This window comes from Cervus elaphus, chromosome 20, assembly GCF_910594005.1.
Source record: "Cervus elaphus chromosome 20, mCerEla1.1, whole genome shotgun sequence".
Classification (NCBI taxonomy): Eukaryota; Metazoa; Chordata; class Mammalia; order Artiodactyla; family Cervidae; genus Cervus; species Cervus elaphus.
In genome coordinates, this window is record NC_057834.1 from 54,635,155 (window position 1) to 54,654,941 (window position 19,787).

General features: G+C 34.5%; 1 protein-coding gene across 8 annotated transcripts in view; it reads left to right on the forward strand.

The window, feature by feature from the left end:
• The window catches only part of ST7L (suppression of tumorigenicity 7 like), a 91,962-nt gene that overhangs the window by 35,189 nt on the left and 36,986 nt on the right, over positions 1 to 19,787 (forward strand). For all 8 annotated transcript variants that reach the window (XM_043876585.1, XM_043876580.1, XM_043876582.1 and 5 more), the window contains 5 exons: positions 905 to 1,059; positions 2,570 to 2,667; positions 3,051 to 3,165; positions 5,671 to 5,743; positions 6,661 to 6,763. In XM_043876585.1, the coding sequence (XP_043732520.1) occupies positions 905 to 1,059; positions 2,570 to 2,667; positions 3,051 to 3,165; positions 5,671 to 5,743; positions 6,661 to 6,763 (544 nt within the window). The remainder of the gene's footprint in view (positions 1 to 904; positions 1,060 to 2,569; positions 2,668 to 3,050; positions 3,166 to 5,670; positions 5,744 to 6,660; positions 6,764 to 19,787) is intronic.

Sequence of the window (19,787 nt, forward strand, 5' to 3'; positions counted from 1 at the left end):
TTTCATCAAAATTAAAAGTTTTTGTGCAGTCAAAGGATATTGTCAAAAAAGTGAAAATGCAACCCACAGGTTGAGAGAAAATATTTGCAGGTCATATTTGATAAGGGCCTAGTATTCAGAACATAGAAAGAACTCTAACTCAGTAACAAAGACAACCCAATTAAAAATGGGCAAAGGATTTGAATAGACATTTTTTCAAGGAAGATATATAAATGACCAAAAAGTACATAAAAAGGTGCTCAATGTCACTCATCATAAGAGAAATAAAAATGAAAAACACAGTTTGGTACCCCTTCACAAGAGGGGTATAACAACAGTAATAGAACAAAAACAAAAAATAGAAAGTGTTTATGAATAACCAAAATTTGTTACCAAGTTCGACCTTGTAGTGAGTGCTTGCCATGTGACAGGCCAATAATTGAGCAATGAGTTGTTGGGGCAAGGAATAACAGCTTTATTCTGAAAGCCAGAAAATCAAGAAGATGGTGTATTTATGCTTACAAAGAACTCTCTTGCCTAAGTTAGAATTCAATCTTCTTTTATACTAAAAGGGGAAGAAGTGAAGTCAAACATTTCCTGGTTCCCATCCACCTCTGGAGGAGTGTGTTAATTTCTTCCTCCCAGGTGGGCCTGGCCAAGATGTTTCCTATGAGCTAAATAAAAGTCTTTTAGCATAATGCTCATTACCTGGGAGGCAGAGTTCTGAGAGTTGGATTATTATGTATAATTTAAGTTTATAGGCAACATCCCTTTAGTGTTTAACTTGTAATAGAATAGAAAATGTTCTTCCCTATTACAGAAAGTTTAGGTAAAGATAGGGAAATGTTATGTAAATAGACAGACCCCAAAGAAACTACTTGCTTTACCATTTTACTTAAAATTGCCTTGCTTGCTTTCTTTAAAGCTGTGCCACTGCATATGTTCTACTGGCTGAGGAAGAAGCAACAACTATTGTCGATGCCGAAAGGTTATTTAAGCAGGCACTCAAGGCAGGAGAAACAATTTATAGGCGGTCACAACAGTGCCAGCACCAAAGTCCTCAGCATGAAGCTCAACTGAGTAAGTGAATATGAACTAATTTTCACCTGTCTTTTAGTTCCTGCAGTTGCCTCTTTTATGTGTAAAACACAGAACAACAATAAATTTTTAAAAACTTAATACTTAAAAGTTAGCTGCTGTTCATGAGATATAACAAATCTGTTCAAGTCAGCAAGACAGAAATGTGTGTTAGCTAGAGAATGTTTGTGGAAGAGAATAGATCTGCTCTGGTTATTGAGAGATGTGCTGCTCTGAAACTTAACAGTAATTTATTTCACGCAAGAATTGGGCTGGTCATTGGAGAAACACAACTCAAAAATATTCAAGATTCAAGAGAACCTTCTAGTAATGATAAACAGCTGTTACTTTTATCCACCCTTACCCAAGCAGCAGTAGAGGTATATATATCATTTAGTTTGCTCTTCAGGCTGTAAAAATATCTTCATGTAGTGCCAGGGAGTGGCCCTTTAGCACAAAAACCAGCCGTACACTTGGTATTGACTCTTTCTTTGGTGGTTTTTTTCTCTACAGTATGTTTGAGATCATACAGGCCACAGCAACTGACATCCTTTCTTTCCACTCTTAGGCATACTCTCCCAGTTGTGATTGAGACACTTTTACCAAAGATGTTAGGATCTGTAATGTTGTTGCTTCCTGCTATATTGCGTGGCCAGAGGGTTTAATTTCATGATTTTGGCAGAGAATGGGCAATAAATTGAAGTATGTTTATATAATGCATTATCTGCTGGGAGTTAAGTTCTAAATCTTTTGTTTGTGGAAATTAAAATTTGGATAATGTTTTCTCTCTAAACTAAATATTGATGTATATAGGATGTTTCATTAATGCATGTTGTTATAACACACAACTGTGGGAATATATAATCTTGCAGTCTGGAACTAATGAAACTACATCTGCAAAAAAGTCATGCCATTTGTCCTTGTATAATCTCAAATTTAGTTATGGGTTAGGTTCAGAAATATTTGTTAGCCCTTTCTAGAAGTAGTTTTGCCCTTGAGCATAAATTTACACTAGTATATAAATTTTGTTTTTAATATCTTTTGTCAGTTAAGATAATAGATAATATTAAAATAGTAGATTGTTTATACAGAAATTTAATAGATTCATGTTATTTCTACCTATTAATGTATGTCTTTTATTTTAACAGTAAAATCTACTTGCCTAGTGTACACAAGTTACTTTATATATGCTGTACTCAGATTACTTAGAAACAAAAGTAATCATATATGTATATATATACATATATATTTTAAGCTTTTAATATAAAAATCTTCACCGAACAGCTATTAAAATAGAGGAATATAATTAACTTTCATTCATTGTTCATTACCCAAATGCAACAATTATTAATATTCTTCCATTCTGACAATTTAATTTTAATTGAACCTTCCAGGGTGTATAAAATTATTTCCCTTCCAGGCTAATAAAATTGATAGATAAATATATTAATGAAATAGCTGGTCATAATATAAAAGTGATAGTTTTGGGTCATTTGTTGTTTTTTTTAAATAGGGAGAGATACCAATGTACTGGTGTATATTAAAAGAAGACTGGCAATGTGTGCAAGAAAATTGGGAAGAATAAGAGAGGCAGTAAAAATAATGAGAGATGTAAGTAAATTTGATGACTTAACCTTTATCTTTATTCTTTCAAAACTGAAAATATGTTTTAAGTTGCTGGTTAAGTTAATGCAAAATCACTCTGTGGCTTTTTATTTTGTAACATTTATTTATTGGTGGTACCATACAGCTTGTTGCATCTTAGCTCCCCAACCAGGGATCAAACCTCAGGCCCTGGCAGAGAAAGCGCCAACCACTGGACCACTAGGGAATTCCCCAGAATCTTTTTTTTTTAATTGATAGTTTTGTAACAAGATACTTAATATACACAAATTTCTTAGAGGTTGAGTCTCCAAAGTTTTAATAAAGAATTTATACTTCTGTATTGAGTTCATTTGCTATAATTTTAATCTTTTTTTCCTTTTAATATACAGTTAATGAAAGAATTTCCTCCTCTTACTATGTTGAACATCCATGAAAATCTCCTAGAATCACTTTTAGAATTACAAGCCTATGCAGATGTTCAAGCAGTTCTAGCAAAATATGATGGTGAGTGATAATTCTCTTAGTTGATTCTTTATCAGCTGAGCTACCAGGGAAGCCCCTCTTAGTTGATAGCATAGTTAAAGTGTTTTTTTTTTTTTTTTTCAATATAAAGTGGTCACAAATGGTATCCTACTCTGGTATTTTGACTTTCTCTTTGCATTCTTTCCAGTCAGTATTTAGAATCTGTGGACACAAGTTGCTATTAAGTATCTTCTTTTTGTAAATATTTGTTTATTTGGCTATGTCAGGTCTTAGTGGCTGCATGAGGGATCTTTGTTGCATCACGCCGGTCTTTTGTTGCAGTGCACAGACTCTCTAGCTGTGGTGTGAGGGCTCAGTAGTTGTGCTGCACAGGTGTAGTTGCTTCTTAGCATGTGGAATCTTAGTTCCCTGACCAGGGGTTGAACCCACGTCCCCTTAAATTGCAAGGCAGATTCTTAACCACTCGACCACCAGGGAAGCCCCTAAGTATCTTCTTTATCAATACTTTTGATAGCGAAAGTCTGCAAGGAGAAATTTTCCTTCTGTCAAAGTATATTCATTTGTTTTAGTGCCTGTGTGAGGCACTTAGAATACAGTGGGAAACAAGAACACATGGGCTTAACTCTTATAGGATTTGCAGTTTGGTAGAACATACAGACAAATGAATAATAGTTATACTGAAGCATAGTATGTTAGGTGAGGTAATTGGAAAAGTATGGAGTGCTATACACTTCATTTCTTTTGGAGTGATGGGGAAGGCTAACAGAAGTTGCTTAGCAGTATATATAAGAGTTAACTCAGAACAACATTTTACAATGCTTTTTAGTTACCAAGTATAATTTATTATCTTATCTGATGCTTACAACAATCTTGAGAGATGGTAGGACAAGTTTTTTTACTATTTCCAGTTAATAAATAAGGAAACTGGAGTTGAAGAAGGCGAAGTAATTGGGTAAGGTTAAGTGGCAAGCCTGAACTTAAATTTAGGTATTCGATTTCTGTACTAGTCTCCCCAAAGTAAAAAGTCATTATATATTGGCTGTTTTTATTATTGCACTGTAACAGTGCCAGTTTATCACAAATGGAGTTGAGATAATTTTTAAGAAGCAGAGTCTTTCTCCTCATTCTGAGTGAGGCATCGGCTTTTAACCTGAAACTGAGAACATCCTAGCTAGCGTAATATTTCTTGTCATATCTTTCACTATATCAGAACACATATAAGTCACTTATTCACACTGTCCTGTTGTAAGCTCCAACCCATTAGCTTAGGAATCCCCGTGACTTAGAAAGTTTGAAATGTATTACACTTGGAAGGAGAAGTTTATTTCTTTTAAACATCTGGAATTCTTAGGAAGTGCTTTAGAGTAGTATAGGCTCATGGAGAAATTTGTGAGAAATTCTTTCCATATGTTACTTATCAGATGTATAGCCTGCTTATGATACGTATGATGAACAAGCTTAAGGACTGAATATGAAAAATCAGAAAGGACCTATTCATTAAAAATAAAATAAAACTAGCAACTTGGATATGCCTCTGTGTTTTCAGTTATTTTTATGAGTCCCCAGTTTTTACTCTTCTAGAGTCCTGAAAAAGTTAAAAGCAAGTTTACTTCTTTAGTTCTCCATTTGCTAGTATAACTCTGGAATCTGGAAAGAAAGTCCTGTAGTCTTACTCTCCTGATAACATTATTTGGGGCATTCTTTAAGATAATTTCATTATAGTTCTCAATTTCTTTTTATTTTATAAAAGAGTATCACTTAAAATGTAGAAAATGCAAAAACATAGGAAGAAGAAAATGAAAATCACCCATGGTTATATCACTTAGATTTAACTACTATTAATTTTTTTTTAATCTTAGTTTTTCTCTGTGAATGGGTGGAGGTTTTATGTAGTTCTATCTATACAATGCCCTTTTCCCTGGATGGTATTATTGTAAGCAGCCTATTTGGAGAAGGAAATGGCAACCCACTACAGTATTCTTGCCTGGAGAATCCCATGGACAGGGGAGCCTGGTGGGCTGCTGTCCATGGGGTCGCACAGAGTCGGACACGACTGAAGCAACTTAGCATACATGCATGCATTGGAGAAGGAAATGACAACCCATTCCAGTATTCTTGCCTGGAGAATCCCAGGGACAGAGGAGCCTGGTGGGCTGCCATCTATGGGGTCGCACAGAGTCGGATACGACTGATGCGACTTAGCAGCAGCAGCAAGCAGCCTATTATAAATATTTGTTGAGTACTTTCTAACATTGTATGAGGACTTTCACAGACATCTCTGCTAGAAAATTATCATTTCTCTATTTTGAGAAAACTGAGGTTAAAGAAGTTGTGGCTACTTCAAGGATATATAGTTAGTAAATAATAGAATCAAGATTTCAAACTCAGGTCTTCCAATTTCATGTCCCTGTGCTTTTACTGCTTTATTATCAATATATCTGTTGAATTGAACTATGAATATTCTTACTAAAAATTGCCTTAAGATATTTTTGTGTTTCTTACCTAAATTAAACATTATTATTATAGATATAAGCCTTCCAAAGTCAGCAGCCATCTGTTACACAGCAGCACTATTGAAGACGAGGACTGTTTCAGATAAGTAAGTAGTTACGAAAACTACAAGTTTAGAAAGACTGCTAAAATCAACATTATGTTTTTCATTCACTGACTTTAAAAATGCTTTTTTCCCCCGACTTCCTGCTGAATAACCCTTAGCTTACAGGGCTTTGAAGATTCTTACTATCTGTAACAGTGGAAACAGCAAGGTTTTTAGAGCTAGGTAAACTTCGGTGCAAATTCAAAGTCTACAACATACCAGCTGTGGAACTTTGGTCAAGTTAATCAGTTTGAGTTTCTTCCTCATCTATAAAATAAGAATAATACTATAGGGTGGTTGTGTGAAGATTATGTGTGTTAAATGCCCAAAGCATTACTAGGTAGAAAGTGTATTCAGTACATAGTAGCTGTGATGGTAATAATGGTAAGGTTGTGTGGAAGGGAGATAGGTTTCATGTTAATCTGTTCTGAGATTATAATTCTGAATTATTGTGATTTCCTTGTATTTTTGGCTGCCATTAATGAATTTCTCTTTATTCCACAGGTAAGATACTCAGAAACCAACCAAATGGCAAATGTTTTCTTTCACCTTAGATTACTATGCCTTAATGTGAATTAGAATGAAATGTTCACAGACTTTTTCCTCTCAATGAATATTTGCTAAGAATGTAATACTTTCATGAGATCTTCTAGATGTCCCTGTGTAGCATTTCTTATTTCATTACTTTGCCTAAAGTGTGACTCTAATGGACTTCTGAAGGCTTTCTTCACCTTAACTTGAAGATTTCTATCTCTTACGCTGCCTTCTTTTATATGTTGAACCAAAGTGTAGTAGCTATTTGACTTTGACTTTTGCCATCACCAGAAACCTCTGATTCAGGGGCTAGATGACCTTAATGAATTAATTAAAATATTTATGTATTTAAATATTTATTTCTTCATTTTGTTCTTTTCTTATAGATTCTCTCCAGAAACAGCCTCCAGAAGAGGGTTAAGCACAGCAGAAATTAATGCTGTGGAAGCAATTCATAGAGCTGTGGAATTTAATCCTCATGTTCCAAAAGTAAGAAATTTTATGATGAAAATACTACTTTTATTTAAGTTAATCAGATTCATAACAGTGTATAGACCAAATTTTGGGTCTTCATAATTTGAGGCAGAATTGTTTTAGTCTGCTATATTTTGATGTTTGCCTTAAAGGGGATGTTTAAAAGTATTTAGAAAGGTGGATAGGAGCAGTACTTCACTATAGGCTTTATAATTGCTGTCAAAATAAAATTTGAGGTATGTTCACTTAGCTGTTCCTTTTACTATAGTTACAGAGAAGAAATAAAATGACTTGGCCCTATGAAAGATCATTCATATTTCAGATCATTAAATCAGATTTCCTGTTACTTTAAAAGCTTTTTACATCTAGGCAGATGCCTGGGTTTTAAATGAGGCCTAGGTAGACAAAGACTGAAGACAAATAGATTAAAATAATCAGTGTTAGGAAACAGATGTGGAAGTTTCCGGAAAATTGCTGAATTGATGTTTACTTAGTCCCAGACGAAACTGTACTCATCTCATTTGTCTTTATTTTGTACACCTTGCAAACATACAAATTATTGGTTAATCTATGTGTGTTATCACTCAAGGTGAAATTTTGGGTTTTAAAAACCATGTTCCAAATTAGGAAGTATAGCATATTCAAGAATATGATTTTATTTAAAAATGTAAGTGTAGATTCCAGGATAATGTGTTAGTGGAATTTGGAAGCTAGCAAATATTAAAGGATTAACCTCTAAAAGATAATCTCCAAGAAATATGAGTTGTAAGTCTGTTTAGAGTAAATAAAGACAGAGTCAAGAATATTACTGAAATCTAAGAATGAAAGTCAACAATATTTATGCCATTCTCTCATTAAGTGAAACTGGTTCCATAAATTTAAATAAAAATTTTGGTACAAATTGTAATACATAAAAAGCAAAGTGTAAAAAAACAGAATGTGCATCTTAATGATTTATTACGAAGCAAATAAGTGGGAACTACCACTGAAGTCAAGAAACAACATTGTGATTCCCCAGAAACCCACCTACCCTTTTCCAATTACAGCTTCTTCTCTCCTGCCTAAAGGCAACAACTGTTCTTTTTTCTTTATTTTAACTTTTTATTGTGTACTGAGGTTCAATTCAGTTCAGTTCAGTCGCTCAGTTGTGTCCAACTCTTTGCGACCCTATGGACTGCAGCACACCAGGCCTCCCTGTCCATCGCCAGCTCCCGGAATTTACTCAATCTCATGTCCATCGAGTCAGTGATGCCATGCAACCATCTTGTCCTCTGTCATCCCCTTTCCCTCCCGCCTTCATTCTTTCCCAGCATCAGGGTCTTTTCCAAGGAGTCAGTTCTTCGCATCAAGTGACCAAAGTATTGGAGTTTCAGCTTCAATATCAGTCCTTCCAATGAATATTCAGGACTGATTTCCTTTAGGATGGACTGGTTGGATCTCCTTGCAGTCCAAGGGACTCTCAAGAGTCTTCTGCAACACCACAGTTCAAAAGTATCAATTCTTCAGCACTCAGCTTTCTTTATAGTCCAATTCTCACATCCATACATGACTACTGGAAAAACCATAGCTTTGACTAGATGGACCTTTGTTGACAAAGTAATGTCTCTGCTTTTTAATATGCTGTCTAGGTTGGTCATGGCTTTTCTTCCAAGGAGCAAGCGTCTTTTAATTTCATGGCTGCAGTCACCGTCTGCAGTGATTTTGGAGCCCCAAAAAGTAAAGTCTGTCACTGTTTCCATTGTTTCCCCATCTATTTGCCATGAAGTGAGGTATTGAGGTATAGCCAGTCAACAATGTTGTGATAGTTTTAGGTGAACAGCAAGGGGACTCAGCTATACATATACATGTATCCATTCTCCCTCTCTGTCTTTATTTACTCTCATCTAGGCTGCCACATAACATTGAGTAGAGTTCCATGTGCTATGATAGTTTGATAGTTGGTCCTTGTTGGTTACCCATTTCAAATATAACAGAGTGTACATGTCCATCCCAAACTCCCTAACTATCCCTTCCTTCCATTCCTCCCACCACAACCACAAGTTCATTCTCTTAAGTCTGTGAATCTCTCTGTTTTGTAAGTAAGTTTATCTGTATCATTCCTTTCTAGATTCCACGCATAAAGCATGTCATATGATATTTCTCCTCTGTCTGACTTGCTTCACTCAGTATGATGATTTCTAGGTCCATCCATGTTGCTGCAAATGGAATGATTTTATTCTTTTTAATGGCTGAGTGATATTCTATTATATATGTGTACCACTTCTTTTTTATCCATTCCTCTGTCAATGGACATTTAAGTTGCTTCCATGTCTTGGCTATAGTGAACAGTACTGTGGTGAATATATGTGGTAAATATGTATCCTTTCAGATCATATTTTTCTACATATACACCCAGGAGTGGATTTCAGGGTCATATGATAGCTTTATTTTTAGTTTTTTAAGGAACCTCCGTACTATTCTCCGTAGTGCCTGTACCAGTTTGTTGTTCAGTTGCTCAGTCATGTCCAACTGTTTGTTACCCCATGGACTGCACCACGCTAGGTCTCCTTGTCCTTCACTATCTCCTGGAACTTGCTCAAACTCATGTCCATTGAATCGGTGATGCCATCCAACCATCTCATCCTCTGTTGTCCCCTTCTCCTCCTGCCTTCAATCTTTCCCAGCATCAGTCTTTTCCAGTGAGTCGGCTCGTCGCATTAGGTGGCCAAAGTATTGGAGTTTCTTTCAGCTTCAGTGTCAGTCCTTCCAATGTACTCAGTATTCAGGATTGATTTCCTTTAGGTTTGACTGGTTTGATCTTCTTGCAGACTAAGGGACTCTCAAGAGTCTTCTCCAACACCTCAGTTCAAAGGCATCAAAATGTACCAATTTACATTCCCACTAATAGTGTATGAGGGTGACCACCATCCTGACATTAATTATGTTCACTTCCTTCTTTTCTTATATTTTTGATCAATACTTTTCCTTTATTGCTGGCTTTATAAACCAAATTAAGGAGCGAAAGTGAAAGAAGAAAGTGAAGTCACTCAGTCATGTCCGACTCTTTGCGACCCCATCGACTATAGCCTACAGTCTCCTCTGTCCATGGGATTTTCCAGGCAAGAATACTGGAGTGGGTTGTCATTTCCTTCTCCAGGGGATCTTCCCAACCCAGGGATCGAACCCAGGTCTCCCACATTGCAGACACTTTACCCTCTGAGCCACCAGGGAAGCCCAAATTAAGGAGTGGTCCCTGTTATCATTCTCAGGAATAATTTGTGTAAAAATTAGAATTATTTCTGCCTTCAGTGATTGGTAGAATTTGCTGATAAAGCCATCTGATTCTGTATTTTTCTTGGTTAGAAGGATTTCCTTTACAAATTTCATATTAATTACAAATTCAATTACTTAACAATTCCATCTACTGCTAAGTCACTTCAGTCCTGTCTGACTCTGTGCGACCCCATAGACGGCAGCCCACCAGGCTTCCCCATCCCTGGGATTCTCCAGGCAAGAACACTGGAGTGGGTTGCCATTTCCTTCTCCAAGGCATGAAAGTAAAAAGTGAAAGTGAAGTCGCTCAGTCGTGTCCGACTCTTAGTGACCCCATGGACTGCAACCTACCAGGCTCCTCCATCCATAGGATTTGCCAGGCAAGAGTACCATAGCTATTCACATTTTAAATTTTTTCTTATGTTAGTTTTTAGTAAGATATATTTTTCTAGGAATTTATTTCATAATTTTCAAATTTACTGGCATAAAGATTTCAACTTTGTTCGGCCCCATTTTATTTTTTTTATTTCATGTATCTTATTAAAGGTACTTAACTTGTTAATTTTTAGTCTTTCTTCTTCTAATATATCCATTTAAGTCTATTAACCTCTAATATTAATATAATTTTAACTGCATAGTATAGCATTACTTTTTATATTGTTTAGTTCAAAATATTTTCTAATTTCCTCTGTGACTTCCTCTTTGATTAGAGGTATATTTATTCCATTTAGAGATGTATTTAACTTCCAAACATATGAAGATTATCTTCTTATGAATGATTTCTGGCATAATTGTGTTTTGGCCAGAAAACATACTCTGTGTGATTTCACCTCTTTAAAACATTTTTTGATTCTTGAATTTCTGTTTATTTTTCACATTTCTTACATTATTTGTAGTTTTGAATTCTCTGCCAAAATTTTTAATGAAATCTACTCTCTCTTTGAAAATAGTTTAAAGTAGTTATCTTAAATTCTTTCTCTGATAATCCTGATATGGAGAACTTTTCTGTATCTGTTTTTATTATCTGCCTTTTTCTGTTGCATCATATTCATATTGTCTTTTCCCTTATGCCTGATTTTCTTTGACTATGTGCCAGATATTTTATTTGAAAAATTGTAGAAATAGCTTAAAACCTCGTAATATTATATTTCTTCAGAGAGAATTTTCTTTGCCCTTAGATGCCTGGAAGAATCACTAGCAGGTCATGATCACCTTAATTCATTTTCAGGGATTGATATTTTATGGTCTACCTGGATGACTAAACTGACTTCAGTCATGAAATATTTAGTTTATTTCTGGTTCATTCTTACTCCTAAGATGCAGCCTTCAGAGCCCCGGTCTAATCCTGAGGGTTTTGCCAGGGCCCTCACTCTTGACAGGCCTTGAACTGCGAATTTTGTTCCTTTAGTCTTATGAAACTGATGAAAAAAGGCTGAATAGCTTCCTAAGCATCTTTTCCAGAGTTGTCTAATGTCCCTATATTTTGTAAAAGAAGCCCCAGGTGTGGCTTACTTCTCTGATTTCTGCCTTCGCTGGACTGTGGCGTCATAATTGTTTACCCTTTGTTAATTCTCTAATGTATTTAATTCAGCTTTTTAAAATCAGCAGCTTTTCTAGTTGTCTGGGAGATTTGGTCTGAGTTGCCCAGTCTTCCGTGACTGGAAGCAGAGGTCTAGAAATACTTTTCTGTGAAAGGCTCTGCTCTCTCATGCTGCAGAGGGGTTAAGAATGGCTTATAATTTCTATACATTTGTGCCAACAGTTATTGTCTGTCTTTTAACTGTAGTTGTCCTAGTAGGTATGAAATGGCATCTCATTGTGATTTTGTTGTTGACAGACGACAGTTATTGTCTGTCTTTTAACTATAGTTGTCCTAGTAGGTATGAAATGGCATCTCATTGTCATTTTGAAATGGCATCTCATTTGTGCATTTCCTTAATGACTAATGGTGTTGAACATCTTTTAATGTGCTTATTGGCTGTTTTTGAAAATTTTTTCAAATAATCTTTCTTGGAATATAACTGATTTGCCGTGTTGTGTTACTTTCATTTGTACAGCGAAGTGAGTCAGTTATACGTATATCCACTCTTTTTTAGATTCTTTTCCCGTACAAGCCATTACAGAACATTGGGTAGAGTACCCCATGCTATACAGTAGGTCCTTATTAGTTACTTATTTTATATATAGTAGTGTATATGTCTCATCCAAATCTCTGGATTTATCCCTCCTCCCTATTTCCCCCAGTAACAATCAGTTTGATTTCCACATCTGTGACTCTTATTTCTGTTTTACAAATAAGTTCATCTGTATCATTTCTTTTTAGATTTTACATATAAGTAATATCATATGACATTTGTCCTTCTTGGTCCGACTTACTTCACTTAGTATGACAATCTCTAGATTCATCCATGTTGCTGCAAATGGCATTATTTCATTCTTTTTTATGGCTGAATAGTATTCCATTGTGTATGTGTACCACATATTCTTTATCCATTCATATGTCAATGAACATGTAGGTTGCTTTCATGTCTTAGCTATTGTAACTAGTACTGCAGTGAACATTGGCATGCGTGTATCTTTTCTAATTATGGTTTTCTCCAGATATATGCCCAAGAATGGGATTGTGTATCTTCTTTGGGTAAATATTCAAGTCCTTTGCACATTTTTAAATTCACTTATAAAAAGTGGTCTTTAACATTTTTCTGCCATTGACATTCTTGATTAACATGATCTAAAACCATTATGAATCTCCATAGTTGAGAAATACCAGTGTAACATAATTTTACCCATGAAATGAAATCATAAGATTGGTCATGAACCTTGCTGAGATGTGGATACTGCAGAGTCAGCTAGGGTTATCCCTTTGGTAAATTACTTATGTGTAAACAAGCCTCAGAGCACATGATTCAGATTGTGCCTTAACAAAATTATGGCTTTATACATCATGGCTGTTTAGAGATTCCACAGATGATTGAAACCATAAATATTAAATCCCCAATATCAGTGATTTACTGTAGATGTAATTGTTTTTAGTAAGACAGTTTACACATCAGTTAGAATAGTATTGTCTAATTTAGGATGTAGCAGTAGTTTGCTGCAATATTTCACTGAGAGTTTTTATTAGCATACTACCACAAAATTCTTCTAAATTTTATTATTTTTAGATTTAAATTTGAAATAGTTGCCTTAAAAAGTCCAGAAATATATCCATATGTATTTTGTCATTTCATTTTTGAGAAAAGCACCAGTGCAATTGGGTGGGGAAAGGAAACGCTTTTCAACAAATGGTGATGGAACATCTGAATGTCTGAATGGGGAAAAAATCATGAAATATTCTCATAGCATGCATAACCATTAATTTGAGATGGATCATTTACCTAAGTGTAAAAGCTAAAACTGTACATTTAGAAAAAAAATCTAAGAATATCTTTGAAATTTTCAGGTACACAAAAATTTCCTAGGACAGTATAGGCACTTAACTGTAAGAGAAAAAAAAATTCTATATTGGCCTTTTCAAAACTTTAAAATTCTTCTCACTGATGACAGTGTTAAAAATGAAAAGGCAGGGAATCCCCCAGTGGTCAGTGATTAGAACTACGTGCTTTCACTGCTGAGTGTTCAAGTTCTGTCCCTGGTCAGAGACCTAAAGTCCCATAGTTGTGCAGTGTGGCCAAAGTAAATAAAATCTTCACCATCATTCTTTTTAAATGAAAATGCAAACTGCAAACAGGAAAATAGTATCTCCAGTTTGCTTGTTTGCCAAGCAAACAAACTCATATTCAGAATATATAAATATAAAATGACAACTTTAATCAAAAGCCTTGAACAGATACTTCAGCAGAGAAGATATTGGAATGTCCAATAAACACGTAAAGAGGTGCTCACCATATTTAGTTATCAGGGAAATGCATTATAAAATTACAATAAGGTATTATGCCTATCAGAATGGCTGTAATTAAAAATACTATAAAATATTGGTAAGAGTGTGGAATATTTAGAACTCTAATACATTGCTGCCTTAGTGTATGAAATGATACAACCACTTTGGCAATTTCTTATAAAATTAGACATATATCTCATCCTGTCACCCAGAAGTTCTACACCAAGGTATGTATCCAAGAGAATGAAAATTTATTTAGCAATAAAAAGAAAAGAACAACTGATACAGCAAAACATGGATGAATCTTAAAAATATAGTATTGTGCAAAGGAGTATATTCTGAATGATTCCATTTATGTGCTACTCGAGAAAAGATAAAAGTGATCTATTGTGGTAGAAATTAGCACAGTAGTTTGCCTCAGGTGGTCAGGGTAGAGGTATTAACTGGAAAGGAAACTTTCTGGGGTGATGGTGTTGCTTGTCTGTGTTTTTTAAAAGTCGTTGAACTACATACTTAAAGCCTGTGCATTTTACTGTTTTTAAATTATACCTCAATAAAGAAAAAAAAAGATATGATTCAACATGGAAAACACTGTCATGCCTCCTCATAAAATGAGATGATATTTGTGAAGTTCTTAAAGTTTGATCCCTGGGTTGGGGAGATGATCCTCTGGAGAAGGGAAGGGCAACCCACTCCAGTTTTCTTGCCTGGAGACTCCCATGGACAGAGGAGCCTGGTGAGCTATACAGCCTGTGGGGTTGCCAAGAGTCGGGGTTGCAAAGAGTCGGACACGACTGAGTGACTGACACTACTGCTATTAACAATGTCTGAATATCAGGTAACAGTATTGATTATTACAGCTATCATTGCTTTATTATGCTCTGTTACCATTTTCTCTTCCTGTTTAAGCTGTTCCAGTTTGTCCTCTTTCCGTGTGAATATTATTTTAGTACTTCAGAGTGTATGAGACTTGGGGATTCCTTTGTTGAGAAGATGTGAAGGTGAAGATAGTTAGGTGAGACAGGAATTAACTAATTTGAATTACTTAATACCCTGAGGACAATTTATTTTGTCTTATAGAAGAAGCCCTTGAGAGAAGAGTGATAATAATAGAACATTTAAAAACAAAACAATGACAAAAACTTGTTTAGTAAATCTCTACAAATTAAGTACATATTTAAGAATATGTAATCTGTAGCTTTTAAAAGTTATTATTTCTTACTTTATATTAAAACTAGTTTTGGCATTGTGCTGCTAAGAAAGTAGACCATGCCAGGTGGCCTTTATAAGTATAAGGGGAATTTTAAAAATAAATTAATACGTAAAAGGTAAAATCCATTCTGGTTGGTCAGAAATTGAAGCCTGTAGGATGAGTCCCATCCATCAGAGAAGCTACTGGGTCTTCAGCAGCAGCGTTACGTTTCTTTGGCCATACTACCTATATTATAGCAGCAAGTGTAGAAGAGGAGGGGAAGGGGCACTTGACTGAGATTCTGAGTGGCATAGCAGGAGTACAGAGAGAAAAAGGAAGTGGTATTAAAGTCTGTGACCCATTCCTAGAGCACAGTGGACCTTTTGCTTTCCATTATATTGTACTGTGGACAGGCTGGAAGGATTGAGATATCAAATGCTTATTTCTTGAGGTGTTGCTCCATAGGATGATGCGCTGTTTAGCCCCCAGTCCCTCTCTTTTTAATGTAAGATCACTTTCACTTTGCTCCTGAGGCTGTTAGGTAGTATCATGTTTTTTTCAGTTTATCCAGATAGCAGTTGTTTTTACTTTCTATCTTGGAACTTTGTTTAGTCTCTCCTATAATACATCTCCGTGTGGAATCTTTGCATTCAGCCTGCCTGTCCAATCTCATAGAATGTGCACTGAGAAAACTAATTGCAGAGATAAATTGGTTCTTGATGTGCATGACTGATCAAGAGCAAAGTACCTTAACTTCAGATGCCTTCAGAGAGATTTTTCTTTAACCTCTGCTTTTAAGAGGAAGATTATAAAGCATTATCATTACTTCAGGTCAGAATTATATTGCTTTTGGTCAAAAGCTGTTGTAAGATTTGCAGAGTAATAGAAACAAAGTAATCTAGAGATAAATTATGAAGATCAAAGCAATTCAAAATTGAAGTGAATTTGAGTGTAAGCATAGGTATAGAGTTATGAAAGAAACCATCCGACCATACATCATTATGTCTTTTTAACTATAGCTCTCAAAGTAGCTTTAATTTTTATTATTTTTAGTGAAAAGCAAGAGACTTGAGTGATTATTTGAGTATATTGTCCATAGTTGAGAACTAGTTAAAATTGGCCCCAGCAATTTCTGATTTATTCCCTATATATTGAGAAGGTGATTTGAAGGTAATCTGGAAGGCCCTGTAGCACATACTAAGTGTTAGCTTTGGTTTATGTCTTTGACTGTATTTTATTTGCTGGTAATTTCCAAATGTATTTCTTTTAACTCTGGCTTTCTTCCTTGTCTAAGAGACTCGCATTTCTATCTAGTTGTGGAAATTTTTACCTGGATAGGTACCTCAGACATTTCAATGTGTCTCAAAGTAGATTTTTTAAAAAAATTTTTAGTTTCTTCTCCAACTTGCCTCTCCTTTCTATTTCTATATTTTGATTTATGACTTTATTATTCTCTTCTCTAATAAACCTTTACTCTGTCCTTTCCAAATTACCAACTCATATCCTTTGAAATGTCTTTCAGATCTAACCATATACTCCATCCCTACTGTCACTGCTTATTGTGCACCTTCACTGCTTGTTCATCAAAGTAATGAATTAAAAAAAAAAAAAAATTCACACTCTTCAGAAGTTATAAAGTAAAATAATCCCCTGTTTTTCCTCTCCCAGTTCTACTTCTCTTACGTAACCACTGTTTCTGTCTGGTGTATTTGTTGCCAGACATTCTCTGCATTTTTAAAATTAATTTTTTATTGGAGTATAGTTGCTTTACAATGTTGTGTTAGTTTTTACTGAACAGCAAAATGAATCATCTATCTGCATATCCCCTAATTTTTCTTGGACTATTTAAACAGATTCCTCAGTGGTCTCCATACCATCCATCGCTCTCTACTCTGGCTATTGCCAGAGTTATCAATCTAAATAGCAAATCTTACTCTGCCAAAGAGCTCTGCTTGTTCCGTTTTGCCTATAGGATAAGGACCAACCCCTTAGTATTGGGTGTATAGAAGCCCTTCATAGTCTGGGCCCAGTACCTGTCTCCAGTCTCGCTCCTTGCCACTTCTGCTTTGTTGCTTACCTCTAGCACTGCTATTCCCTGAATTAGTTAGGTCTCATTATGACTCCCTACCATTATATATATGCTCAGTCTCTTCTCTGCTTGGCAAGTGTCTACTCATTCTTTGAGATCCTGCTCATCTGATGCCTCCTTTATAGAGATGTCTTTCCCACTTTTTCCAAGCAGAGTTAATGTTCTTTCTTCTATTTGTTTAGTGCCTTAATCATATATATATATGATTAAATATATATATATATATATATTTGGTTTGTTTATATATCTCTCCCTTAGTTATTTGTGAGCTTTTAAAAAAAGCAGGACTTTTGTCTTAGCATCATTTTATGTCCGATATTCTACTTAGCACATAATGGGCATTCAGTAAATGTTTGGTGAATTTTGTAAATATTTGGTGAATGTTTGTAATTTAGATTTGTACTACTATAAAGACCTATATCTGAGGTAAAGAATATAAAATTTTAGATCCCATCATATTTTTAAGCCATTTAATATTTTGTGAATTTTGCTACATTATGTCACTTTTGGCCTTTTAATGACAGAAGTACAATTTCAGCATGACCTTATTTCTTAACTTATAAAAGAACTCAACTTTTAATGGAATATTGTACTATATTTTAAAATAATGAGTTAGATCTATATAGAGACAGAAAAAGATACACAAGATATATTGTGAAGTAAAAAGTGAGTTGCATAACAATTTGATACTATATTTAAGAAAAGTAGTGTTTTATGTTATGCTTAAAAAAAAGAAATCCAGACAAATATAAATCAGATTATCTTTATTTTCTTTAATCACCAATCTTGTAATATATTCTTTTCCATGTGACTCTGGAGTGTTTGCATTTTTGTACTGTAAATATGTCCTTTCATAAGCTAAAAAAAAAAAACCAAAACAAACCAAATTACCCCTCAGTTTTTAACTTTTCATATTCTTCATTCTTCAAACAGAAGTAGTCTTGAATTTATTTTCACTTTGTTTTAAGTTTGCCCAGAGAGTTAGAAAATACCTTTAAGTAAAAACTGAAATACAGGTATGAGTTTGAAGACATTTTTGCTATATTTATATATATATATTTATATATATCAGATCCAGTCAGTTAATAATTGTTTTAGGGTGTGCTTTGGGTGGATAGTGTAGTATGCTAGATGCTGAAGTAGAATATAAAGGATATGATTCTATTGTGTAATAACTTACAGCTTTTTCTGGGTAGCAAAAATTCCTGAGTAGCACTTTGTGGAGGACACAAAATAAGTAATAATCCTATAATTGGCTATTTTTTTTATAATTGGCTATTTTAAGTATATTTCCTTTAAGTTGAAAGTTTTTCTTTATATTTTGAGGGTGAAATTTTATTTCAATGTCCTATTGGAAATTAAAAAATAAGAATTGCTTTGCTTTAAAGTCAAATTGTAAAGGACATTTGCTGGTAGGTAAGACATGATAGTAAAAAATAAGGTAGCATAAGGAAACAATTTTTTCATGATTAAATAATAAAGATTTTTAATATAAAATCCTAACGTATCATTTTCTAATAAAGGTATCATATCTATTTGATTGCTATCTGAATTATCACTTAGAATATTGCTCAGTGAGAAGTATAGATATATATTAATAATTGCTAAAAGTATTTTTATGTGTATTAAATTGAAACTTTTTATAAGTTTTACTGAATAATTGTTAATATAATTGCTGAGTGGCTTAACAAAGATAGGCGTTAGTCTAAAGCTTTAGAATTCTAAAACTGATTGAAAATAATTGGAAATGTTTTTATCTGTAAAATAAAGCAAAATTCTAATAGAAAAGACTTGGTTTAAGTATTGAACCTCTCTGAAAATAAGATATTCTTTTTATGATGGAGATTACACTATGATTGCCTCATTTTCTTTGCTTCCTACCGAAGAAGCTCTTAGTGCACTTGCAAAGAGCGTAAGGAGTCATGTCAGAGGTCAGGTATTTGAGTCCATTTTCCCACAGCCGCCTGGTGTGAGTGATCTTTTACTGTGTTTTTAAAAAAATGGGCAAGGATTAAAGAGGATTAGAAAGAATATTACCCTCCTGAATATAGGTCCAAGGCACTAAGGGTAGAGAACCCAGCCAGGCAGCAAATGGGCTTTGCTTGACCAGGACACAACCTCTGCTGCATTCCTTTAAGAAACTGAATGGGAAATGTTAAGTCCCCAAACTGGATTAGTAAATAATCTCATAGCTTGTGACATCTGCTAAAATAAATTGATGAGCAGACTGCATTCTTACACTTTGAGGAGAGAGCCAGAGACATCAAGACTAAGAGTAATTATTCTTTTATCTTTTTTGCTTTTTAATTTCAGCTTTATTGGGTTATAGGAATAAAGAGTAATTAAAGATGAGCACTAAGCCCAGTAAGTGTTGGAAAGGCACATTGCATAAACAAAAAAGAAAAATTACTTTATATGTATTAATGCCATGAGTCCATATGTATTGATTAATAATCTAAGTCTATAAATTTGAAAGCACTACAAATTTTTATTTTTATAATTCTTCCTGTTTGTAGTAGTTTTACAAAGTATTTCACAAATTCAATTGTTGAATTTATGCTGTTTATCTCATTAATGAAATGTAAGGATATATCTTTTAAGACACCTTTGGAATGTCTCTCTTTTT